Source organism: Bombus huntii, chromosome 16, assembly GCF_024542735.1.
Source record: "Bombus huntii isolate Logan2020A chromosome 16, iyBomHunt1.1, whole genome shotgun sequence".
Taxonomy (NCBI): Eukaryota; Metazoa; Arthropoda; class Insecta; order Hymenoptera; family Apidae; genus Bombus; species Bombus huntii.
Genome location: NC_066253.1, coordinates 7,005,537 through 7,017,765, shown reverse-complemented (window position 1 = coordinate 7,017,765; position 12,229 = coordinate 7,005,537). Strand labels below are relative to the sequence as shown.

Here is a 12,229-nt window from a genome sequence, read left to right as displayed (position 1 = left end):
AATTAAAAAATACCTTTGCAAACAACTTTAAATAGTAGATTTTATTCTTCTATGATGTCAGATTATGATTCCTCTGTAAGCTCATAGTTTGCATTTAATTTGTATTAATTTTCTACATGAAAATCAGTAGTATCTTTGAGAATATCTTCAATGAATGATTCTTGAGATTCTCTATCTTCAACAGATATTTCTTTTTGTTCCTCTACACCATCAATATATTTCATCTAATAAAATTGAATAATAAAAATTTCAAATTTAATTAAATAATCCACATATATTAATTTGATAATATTCATTTACTTCATCTAAAGTTTCTTTACTCGATTCTTCTTCTATAAAGTCTACTGTTATTTCAAAATCAATATCTTCAGAGATGTCCTCTATATGTGACACAGATTCTAATTCTTGTGGTATAGTTTCAGACCTCAATTTATTTACATATGTTAATTTTTAAAAATTTTCTTATACAAAAATATTGCATTTTCACAATATTTTGCAAAACTAAAAGTATATGTAATTAATATATAATTAATGTAATTACTTACGATTTAATAATGTGGCTTCGAAGTTTTAATTGTCTTTTAATAAGTAAATCTCTCAAGAATAAGAATGACTCAATACAACTTAATGTTATTAGATCCTTGCGACTAGAAGGATACTACAAAATATTCAGATATACATACAATTAATGTAATACAAAATTAGTCTTTTAAATAATTAAAATAAATATCGAAACTTTAACGTTATTTACGCAGTTAAAAACTGAAATTAATATAGAAAGATATTTTAGCATACTTTTAGTAAACACATTGCATTATACTTCAAATCATAAATTGTTTCCAAAAGTGCTCTTATTTTGCATTCTAATCTTTTCAAAATATATCTCGCAACGCTAATTTTCGTTCTTTCTTTATGAAGTAAAGCTTTCAGTGATGAGAAACGAAAATTAATGTCGTTCTCTTCTCGACGGGCATTTTCTATCAATATTAAATATTTCTGTTCTGCATCAGGATCAAGAATATTAATAGATGAAAGATATCCTTTTGTATTGTAAAACTTCTTCCTTAATCGTTTCAGTACTTCATTCTGTACTTTCGCGATTACTATATTTTCTCTTATGAAGGCAGTTCGTACACCCATTCTCTTTTTGTAATCGATTGCTGCATTTCTATACATAAAAAGAACATAATGTTACTAAACTTACATAAATATATATTATTGCAAAATAATATACATAAAGTTAAATAATTATATATATTAATTTATTATTAATATATAATGCGTTATTTGTTATACATTTTTATGAAAAATTATTAATAAAAAATATTCAATGTAAATATATTTAAAAAGAAGAAAAGTATATTTCAAATTTTTGTAATATAAAGAAAAATGAAATCTAAAGTATTACTTAAGAATGATATTAGTGTCAATATTCGATGAAACTCTTGTAGAAATTTGTAATAATTCATTTTTTAACATAATATTTTCTCTCATTAATCTTTGATTTGGCAAATTTATATGTTTGTTAACTTCTTTCTGAAACTGTATCGCTAGATCATGAAGACAATCGTACATTTCATTTTTGACCCTGCATTGAAAAAGTCCTGTAAATCATTTTTAACGAAAAACTTTCTCCTCATTTTTTGTTCATGATAAGATAAATCTTTTCAATGAAACGTATAACGAATAAGATATTAATACATTTCCTTATCGAATTCAATCTTTCGATTAATAATTTCCATCGTTTCTTTTATTCTTTCTTCATTCTCCACCATTTGCACCTCGTTTGCTTGGAACTTTTTTTTCAGTACATCTTGCATTTTTTTAAAATCTTCCAAAACATTAATTCTCACATCTAGAAAATTGGTCGAACTTTTTTCAGAAACATAATTTCTTACGAACAAATATCAAAGAACGGCAGAGTGTAAAAAGAATAAGGAAAAGAAATCTTTATAAGTTACTTAAGACTTTGATCTGAGAAATTAATTCAACCTTCGTTTTTTTGTACTTTTGAGCAAACAGTTCTATTTTCTCTTCGTGTAATCTCTTACTTTCTATTCGGTCATTTTCTATGATATCGATCTTTTCTTTTATACTTTCTACTAAATTATTTTGGGTTGAAAGTAGTTTGCTTAAATTTGCGATCTCTTCAGTCGTTTCTGCATCTACTATAGCTGTTTGTTCATTTGTAGTTTCGATTGCATTTAGTAATTCGTCGTTTCTTTCGTCAAACCTAGATATTAATTTCGATACTGATCTCTAATACTTTCAAAAATGTCCTAATTTTTATCTTTTATTATACTACATAGTATTAAGATGTAGGAAAGCATAACAAAATTAGGAGATGTATTTATGAAGTTTAAATTCGTTTTTAACCTGTTTATTCTATTTTCAATATCTGCAATTTTAATACTATAAAAGGTTTTTTGTAAATTAATAATCGTTGGCAGTTTTTTTTGGTCTTCATCTTCATACGATTGTAATTGTGTTGACAATGAAATGTTTCCCTTATCTTTGCCGAATAAATCCACCATTTTTCGTAAAATAAAAATTGAATACTCTTTCATATACCATATACTAGTATATATGAAAGAAAATAATATAAAAGAAGATTGTCAGTGAATGTTAATATTGTATATATTATTTATGTTATATTGTATATGTTATTCGATTGCTATAAATAAAAACAATATTATGTCAGATTTTTACAATTTGTTATTAAATATTGCATTATCCTCTTTTATTTGGTATTAGTAAGTTTTTCTACATTTGTATTATCTTCTTTTCCTTATACACATGTAGATTTATTACTACAACAATAAATTATTTTGTATTTATATAGTAATTGAAATAAAGATATATATATATATATATATATATATATATATATATATATATATATATATATAATGGTCGTTTATTAACTTACAACAGTGATTATTAATAATAATAATTGACTTCAATTTCAGTTCAATGAACTACATGTTTTTGATTTATAAATATACTTTGTCAATTTGTATATTTCCTCTGTAAGCAAAATTTCAATGTCAAGAACAAATTGTGTTGTTCATTTGTAGGTTATGTTACCAAGCATCACGGTAAATTTATACGTATAAATACACAATTAGTTGTATATCATCATCAACAATGTAGCTTTTTTTAGTTTCGAGTTTTTATTTTTCCAATTTTAGAAGCATATAGCCGATATTTGTACAATTTGGAGCTAACTTCAGTGATTCGATACAACAGAACAATATAACACGCAAAATTTTATAAAGCAGTGATGAAACAGCTGATCCATCGATTTTTAAGTGAATAACATATTTCGAAAGCCTAGTGATAATAAAACAATTGTAAAGCACTATCTTTTTCGTATGAAAAGATTATATTTTTGAAAGTGATCATAAATACTCATTTACGTGATAACCGAAAAGATGTGCGTTGACGTGTCTCAATGACGTAACTTTGTCTTTCTGCCACGAAAAGTCGAATCCACCGAAAGGATATTTTAAAATGAATTCGAGAATATCTTTATCAAGCTGTTCAAACTAAAAGTAAGAGTCTAAGTATAATTACTACAATGTAATTTCTTTCATATTTTACGTTATATTCGTTGAAGTTTAGGTTATAGAACACAACAAAATAACATTTTTGTAAATATTGTATACAAAAAATGTTGATGTGTCAAATGTGGTTTAAAAGTTGAAGTTTTCCTATTATGATGGCTCAGTAACGAAATAAAAATTTTAATTTATAATACATTTGTATCATAAAAGATATCTGTAGATTATCAATAGAAACATTTTATAATACATGTTCCTTCTACTAAAAGTTATCTATTGATAACTGATATTTATCTTATTGATATTGAATTGACAACTGAATTGATTTTATATTCACATCAAGGTCAGCTGATTAACAAATTACAATCAAAATATAATTTGGAAAAATGAAGCTAAGAAAAGAGTTGATTTTACTCTTGCTGGTGATGTCTGCTGCCTCAGAGTCAGATGTTTCCAAGAAACGATCAGATACTTCTGAGGAAGAAGCAGAAGAAGATGTTAGTTTAGAAGAAAATGCGTTTGAACATTTGCAAGAACTAAAGGCTTTGCATGACAGTATTTTGAAAATAGTACCAGCCAATGAACCATATCTTAATGATAAAATTACAAAGAGGAAAGAGGGAACGGAAAATGAACCAAAAACAAAGGATGAAAGTCCTGTAATGAAAAATGTCTGGATGAAAACAATGATAGCTCAAACTAAAAATATAGATTTACCAAATAGTAATTTAAGAATTGAAGAAGAGGATAATGAAACATGGGGTGAAGAAGAGCAACTTGAACCTCTTAGTGATGAGCCTCAAGAACCTCTTACTCCGGAGCAACAGGAAGGTATTTGAATTAAAGTTTATTGCAATTTTTATAATATAATTAATTTATATTTTTTGAACAAATAATTAGTTTACTATTTAATTAAAATAAATGTTTTATCATTTTCAGCGGAATTAATATTTAAGAAGGCACAGAGTCTCTTAAATGCAACACGCTCAAATAAAGAAGAAGCCTATAAGTTATTAACTTCTGCAGCAATTCTGGGACATCGAGAAGCTTGGTCTATGTTAGCATGGGCTCAGTTGTTGGGTACACAATTTGGTTCAGCTTCTTCTGGTCAAGATATTTCAGCAGCTTATGAAATTTTTAAGGAACTTGCTGAAACTGGTTTACCATCTGCTCATATGGTTTGTAAATTTTTTTTATATGTATTTATATGGTTTTTTATCTATAATAATGTAGGATCTTACTACAATTAGTTTATTTAAAATGAATTAAACAGGTGTTGGTTAAACAGGAAACGACGGTTGTTTAACGCAAACTAAATACAATAACGTACTATAAGACAACTAAATAGTTAATTTTCAACTCTCGTCACCACGGTTCCAACGCTCTTTCTCACGCGGACCACACCCTCTCGACAACACAGTTCGCACTCTCTGACTTCTCAACTAACACTGACTATTAATTCGTTTTTCTCCCTTAGCATCCCTTTATCTTTTCTCTTAGCCCCACAACGCACGTGTTCCGCAACCGCTCGTGGCCAGGGTCACGTAGGCCTCTTCCGCGTAACTATTCGATTGAAGGATCGACGATACATTTTTGGGCCTGTCGGCATTTAGGCTTTCTCGCGACATTGTTTATGGCTCGCCCGGTATCTCTTAGACTTTTCATCCACGATACTACAATATGTTACATTATTATTATATGTATAAATGAATTAATAAATAGGAGTTGTAAGTTAATAAATATCTATGGGCAAATTATTTTCAGGGTATGGGTTTTCTATATGCGACTGGATTAGGTGGAGTACAAGCATCACAAGCAAAGGCACTGCTACATTACACAGTAGCAGCACTTGGTGGAGATACTCGTGCACAAATGGCCTTAGGCTATCGTCACTGGGCTGGAATTACAACTCCAGCTTCTTGTGAGAGAGCTTTAGATTTTTATCGAAAAGTAGCCAACAAGGTTGCAGAAGAGGTTTCCCTTAGCGGAGGACCAGTTGTTCAGAGAATTAGACTTTTAGATGAACAGGAGAATCCAGCATACAGCTCAGGAATCTTTGATCAAGATCTAATAGAATATTACCAATTGTTAGCAAAAAAAGGAGATATACAAGCTCAGGTGGGATTAGGGCAATTACATTATCAAGGTGGAAGAGGTGTACCACTGGATCATGAAAGAGCATTACAATATTTTCAACATGCTGCTGATGCTGGAAATCCCCTTGCTATGGCTTTTCTAGGAAAGGTAATAAATATTAAATTTTAAACTAAATAGTAACTTATTACTTTCTGTTATGCTACAGATATTTTTGGAAATTATATAATGTTGGTATTCATTAAATTATATTTAATAGTATATCGTATTTTTATAGATTTATTTAGAAGGCAGTGATATAGTTAAACAGGATAATGAAACAGCATACAAATACTTCAAAAAAGCTGCTGAACTTGGAAATCCTGTTGGTCAGAGTGGGTTAGGTCTTATGTATCTTTATGGAAGGGGCGTTGAAAGAGATACTGCAAAAGCTCTTCAGTACTTTAGCCAAGCTGCAGAGCAAGGATGGGTTGATGGACAACTTCAACTTGGCAATATGTATTTCAGTAAGATTAAAAAAATTCATTTTTTTACTTAATAAATTTTATACAATTTATTGTAGTTATCCTAATAACACAATTGTCTAATAGGTGGTACAGGAGTAAGACGCGATTACAAATTAGCCAACAAGTATTTTAGTTTGGCTAGTCAGTCTGGTCATGTTTTGGCATTCTATAATTTGGCACAAATGCATGCTACTGGAACAGGCATGATGCGTAGTTGCCCAGCTGCTGTCGAACTTCTAAAAAATGTTGCAGAAAGGGGCAAATGGAGCGACCAGCTAATGGTTGCTCACACAGATTACAGAGAAGGTAGAATAAACGAGGCTTTCGTCAATTATGCTCTCCTTGCAGAAATGGGTTATGAGGTAGCACAGAGTAATGCTGCATTTATATTGGATAAAGGAGAAACATCAATATTATCAGAAGAAGAGGGATTAGTTAGGGCTCTTGCTTTATGGGCAAGAGCAGCTGCTCAAGGATATTCTACTGCTCAGGTATGTTATCTTTTGCATAAATTGAGTAAGGAAAATCATTTATCCGAAAATTATTGAATTATTATTAAAGATTTTATCTACTATTATTTGCAAAGAATTTATTATAACAGGTTAAATTAGGAGATGCCCATTACTACGGTCGTGGAACAAAAGTTGACTATGAGGCTGCGGCTACTCATTATCGATCAGCGTCTGAGCAACAACATAATGCGCAAGCAATGTTTAACTTGGGATACATGCATGAACGTGGCTTGGGTCTTGCAAAAGATCGGCATCTTGCCAAACGATGTTATGATCTAGCGGCTGAAGCTAGTCCAGATGCAAGAATTCCTGTAGCACTGGCTCTCATTAAACTTTCATTTTTCTTTGGACTGGAATATCTGCAAGAATTTAGCCTTGCTGATCATTTAAATAAGTGGGACCAGCTTTTGGGTCAGAACTGGGACTTATATCTTATCGGATTGCTCACTGGCATGCTCAGTTTAATTATTTATTTTCGCAGGCCACAACCACCACCTCCACCTAGAATTAACTAGTTCTTAATTATCTTTTTTCGAATCTATTTCTCTTTTTCTTTTAGATGAAGTAAAGTTTGTTACTGATGGTTCATAAATACATGCACATGTGTGCATATCGATATGTTGTTTTTATTGAGCACCTTGTTTATGTTTAGATTGTTTGAAATTCTAGTGAAATTGTGAACAGTTTGTATTTCAGAAATTTGATAGTGTGCGAGTATGTATGTATGTATTATTGATCTGTATTTATTATGTCAAATACTGAAGTTGATAGATTTCATAATGGTTAAGTAATATTTTAGAATTCTTTAACTTCACTTATACATTGATTTTTTACTTTCTGTATATATACAAAACGAAATCAGATTTTAAAGAAATCTTCACATTTTAAGCATTTGCCATTTGTTTAGTTTGTATGGATTTCTTTAAATTTTTAAATCACAAATTATTCATAAATTGATTTGGAATAGATTTTTATACTTAATATTTCCATACATATATGTATGTACATTTCGAAAAAATATAGGAATGATAATAGAATCACAAAAAAGAGTGTAAATATCAACACAAATAGAGTAAATATCAGTACAAATAGAGTGAGTATAATGTTTAAGATAGAAAAAATATAAGATAGGAAACATCTTTTCATTATTATACATTTATATACAACAGGTAAGTTTCTAGGAAATATATTTTTATGATAATGTATAAAATGTATGTATAAATTAATAACATTAAAATTATGTTTTTTGATAAAGGTAAGATTTATGTAGAATACTTTATTTTACTTAAAATGATTTGTAAATTACGCCTTCATATATTGACATGGGTATGTTCTGTTCTAAAAGATGTCTTTTGATTAAAATTATAAATATTTGTGAATGAAGATACATCTTTCATGTATTAATGTATAAACATTCCTTCACTGATTATGATGTTTACAAATGTATTATTTATTATTATACACTAATAAAATTTTATTACAATTCTTTGAAAGGATTAAGAATATTATTTATTAGGTTTTTTCTGGACTATATTGAGTAGATATGCAGAGATTGAAGAAAGTTTTGAATGATAATAATGAAAAGAGAGTTTAAGCATAATTATAAAAGTTATTTGTACAGAAAAAAAGCAAATTTAATTTTTTGCGCAAAATAATTTAGAGATGTTATAATTAAATTACGTATATATGTTAAAATCTCTGAAAAAGATTCGAGAAGGCTTTGAAGATTAAACAGAAGAAATTATTTCATTATGAAATGATTTGTCAAATTCTTTCGTTACCGTGAAACTAGAGAATTATCGATCTAACAAGAAATACCTTCGTAGATTGTTCCTTAATGTGACGTACAACGGTTTAATTCGTTTATAACCGGCATCTGATTGATAGCAATGCAACGGGCTAGAAGGAAAAAAAGCAAAAGTAAAAAAAAGAAAGTGAAAAAGAAATGTATCGACGAAAGGGAGACCCTGTCTTACGAACAAGAGATCTTAGATAACAACAGACAGTTGGCACGGTAAGTAACGGTTTACGTACAAATGTAGTAGATTTCAGGCTATTTAGTTAAATCATGATAAATATTTCGATTAATCGAAAATTGAGTTTGATTTCATTTTATTTATTATTAAATGTGTTGTTACAAATTATCGTGTTTGATTTAAAAAAATTTATTTCAAAATTTATGAATATACTGTATTTTATAATTTTTAATATACATATGTACAAACTATATAAATTATATATTATATATATTAAGAAAGAAATCGTTAAAAGGCTAATAAGATGTTACGACACTGTATTTTATGCATACAACAAAAAATAAACAATGTGCGATTTAATGATCGATAAGACTCGATAATTTTTAAAAAATAAATATACATTTTATGAACTTGAACATTGTTTAATCCATTTTAGCGTTAAAATTATTTAATAATTAATAATTAATATTTGATGTGCAATTGAAATTATTTTTTTTTTATTTACGATTGACATCCAAATATTTTCAGAAATAATTGTCGATATAATGTTTCCTTTATAAAATAAATGAACAATTTTTTTGTTTAAGATATTTTTTTTATCAACGAAAATGTGAAAATGGTAATAAGAATAAAAAATACGCCAACAGGATATAAAACGGTACCTACAAAAACAGTTTCTTTTAAAAATAGTTTTTGTGCTACTAGAACTAACAAAAATATTTAAAGAATATAAAAATAAGAAAATAAAAAGGGTGAATTAAAAAATGAAACGGTTGAAATGTAAATATAATGCAAACTCGAAAGAATGTTTGGATTAATGGAAATAAATTAGATTGAGAAGTCGAAATGAAGAACTGGAGGAACAAGCAGAACTTGCAAAAGAGAAGTTCCGGCAGTTGGAAGAAGATCGCTCGGATGTAATCGCACATTTAAAAAGAAGTCTAGAAGAAAAAATCGAAGAGTCAAAGGAGCTTTCTGAAAGACTCACCGCTTTAGAAGAGTTACGAAAAGATGAACTGGCTGCTTATAAGAAAAAGGAAGAGGCGATGGATAACGAATATCGCACGATGGAGAATAATTTGAGCGCAGAAGTTAAACTAGCTGGTGAAATATAACAGTTAAATTAAGTTTAATTATTTACGATTGGTTTAATTAGCAACAATGTCAATATATTGATGATATGATATCATTTTCTTCGAAAATCTTTTTTTATGTGTAGTGTTAGTAACTGTTTTAAGTGTATTGTAAGACAACAAAATTTTATTATGTAATATAATTCTTCTCTTTTGATTAGCTGGTAAATTAAATGCACTGGAAGATTGGCGATTAGCTCGACTTGATCTGTTACAAAAATTCGAGAAACAAGAACAGGAAATGGCTGAACAGGAAAAGCGACATAAGGAAGAACTTTACGAAGCTGAGAAGTCTGTGGTAGTCGGAAAATCAGTGTATGTTTTGTTAAAAGACTTGATTATGTTTAAAAAAGAAATTTCACCTTTATTTATATTTAATATTCCATAGTTTTATATTCAATTACTTTTAGTTCCATATATTTTTACAATGAACTAATAAGTTATGAATTTTAATAATTCCAAAATATTTTATAAAAATGATTCATTCATCTAAATATGTCTAATTTTCTAAATATTTTGTAAAATATTTTGTGAAAAGACAAAATTCTATTTATGAACAAAGTTGTAATCTTATAGAGGTTTTCAAATTATGTAGGGTCGACTGCATTGTCCCACTTAATTACATACATTTTGGCTATTTACTATCCATGAAAGATATATGCAGCTACCTTCTGAAATACTGTGAATCTATGTATCTCGCTTGTGATCGTTAAATCTAGGAATATAGAAAAATTTACGAGCCGATGATTGCGGTAACTGTATGCAATCGCGATGAATGTGTGCAGGATGCAGAAAGAGATGAAAGAACATTTGCAAATTTTATCGGAGAGACTTCTGAAGGCGGTCACATTGCGGATAACGGAAGTCATGAATCGTGCAATTCATGAAAACGTGGCATTGAATCGAGATCTTGATAAATTGCTGAAAACCAACAGAGAGCTCGATGCCATCAACATCGAAAGCAAGAAAACGGAACAAACGTTAAGGCTGAAATGCGAATTGTTCGAAACCGAGACGCAGATAATATTGAATAAAACGCTGAAACAAAGGCATGCGATTCATCAAGTCGTCGAGGTGATATTATTATTATTATCGTTAAGGTTAAAATGAAATTTAGCTACCTCTATCGTCTTCGTATCAACAAACTAATATAGTTTAACTAATAACGCATTTCACATAAAAATAGATATAAAGTACAAGTAACAAGTGTATATAAATGATTCCACAGGAATATGAATCGTTGATTATGTATTATGGACAAGTACAGAGAAGTAATGTTCGTCTGAAGCAATTGCAAAGTATCTTAGAAAATATAATTAAACGAAAAGATGCACTCCTAGATAAGGAAATGAAACAATACGAAAAAAATATCTTGATGGCTAGAAATGAAAATAAACGATTAGTGAAATTAATTCAGAACAAAGAAAAAGAATTGGATGCACTTAAAACTATTTTGAATACTGCTACCACATTTCTTAACGAAGCTTTGCAGGTGGTTATGATTATTTAATTTCTCTTCCTTTTTTTTTGACATTTATATCTATTTTTCTATCAATTATTTTATATAAATAAATTTATATAGGTCACAGAAAAAGCTTATAATAACCAACAATGCCTTGGAAAAATGGCACCAAAATTATTGCAGTCTCTCATGGAAATATTGCAAACTGAGACCATTATTAGTGCTGTAGATTACTCACCATCAGAGGTGCATATTTTAATATTGAACCTAACTAATAAAGAACCATAAATCGAAAAGTTAAATCGTACATAAAAAGTTTAATTATAATTTAAAAACGATGTACATATATTTTATAGATTGATAATATTGATTGTAAATACACATTGGGATGTTTGGGACTTATTGAACCCATTAAAGAAGGAAAGGTTGCTAAAAAAGAAAAGAATGATATTCAAGAAGAAGTACAAGAAGGAGAATCATTGAAAGACTTGGAATGTATACCATCTTGCTTATTGAGTGATATTAGTTCTAGTGTTTGCTCTCCTAAAGAATAACCAATTTTGTATTGTATATTTTAGTTGTGGTAATTGTTATATTGCCACATATATTAAATAACACAAAAATTATATTTGTAGAATAATATTTTCATTCGCAATATTTATGATTTTAAAACAATATTAACATTTTATTTATATTGGTAATTTAAAAAAGATGCACAATAATATTTCCGTTTTTTAAATAGAATTAAAATTTAAACAGAATTAAAAGCAATGCATTTTATTCGTTATACAATCGGGCATATTTCATTTACGAGACACTTAATGTCAAAAGTTTGTACAATGTACATATACATAGGTTTTTTGATTGAAATACTCTTTAAATTTTATAGTCATATAGAAAAATATAATAAAAATAAATCAAGCTACCCATGGCATTTTAATTAATTAATTAAACGTATTAATACTTCACGCCATGAAATTGAA

General features: G+C 28.6%; 2 protein-coding genes and 1 pseudogene across 2 annotated transcripts; 2 read left to right on the top strand and 1 right to left on the bottom strand.

The window, feature by feature from the left end:
- Positions 1-62: 62 nt before the first annotated feature.
- Positions 63-3,077, bottom strand: LOC126874740 (uncharacterized; annotated as a pseudogene).
- LOC126874238 (protein sel-1 homolog 1) lies at positions 3,020-7,291 on the top strand. Its single transcript, XM_050636013.1, has 7 exons — positions 3,020-3,554; positions 3,907-4,394; positions 4,503-4,741; positions 5,328-5,807; positions 5,935-6,163; positions 6,248-6,654; positions 6,765-7,291. The coding sequence occupies exons 2-7, from the start codon at positions 3,950-3,952 to the stop codon at positions 7,188-7,190; spliced, it is 2,226 nt and encodes a 741-aa protein (XP_050491970.1). The 5' UTR covers positions 3,020-3,554; positions 3,907-3,949; the 3' UTR covers positions 7,191-7,291.
- Positions 7,292-8,212: 921 nt separating this feature from the next.
- On the top strand, positions 8,213-12,171 carry LOC126874244 (cilia- and flagella-associated protein 157). The gene is made up of 7 exons (XM_050636021.1): positions 8,213-8,689; positions 9,484-9,755; positions 9,946-10,099; positions 10,570-10,858; positions 11,013-11,276; positions 11,367-11,492; positions 11,603-12,171. The coding sequence occupies exons 1-7, from the start codon at positions 8,565-8,567 to the stop codon at positions 11,798-11,800; spliced, it is 1,428 nt and encodes a 475-aa protein (XP_050491978.1). The 5' UTR covers positions 8,213-8,564; the 3' UTR covers positions 11,801-12,171.
- The last annotated feature ends 58 nt before the right edge of the window (positions 12,172-12,229 follow it).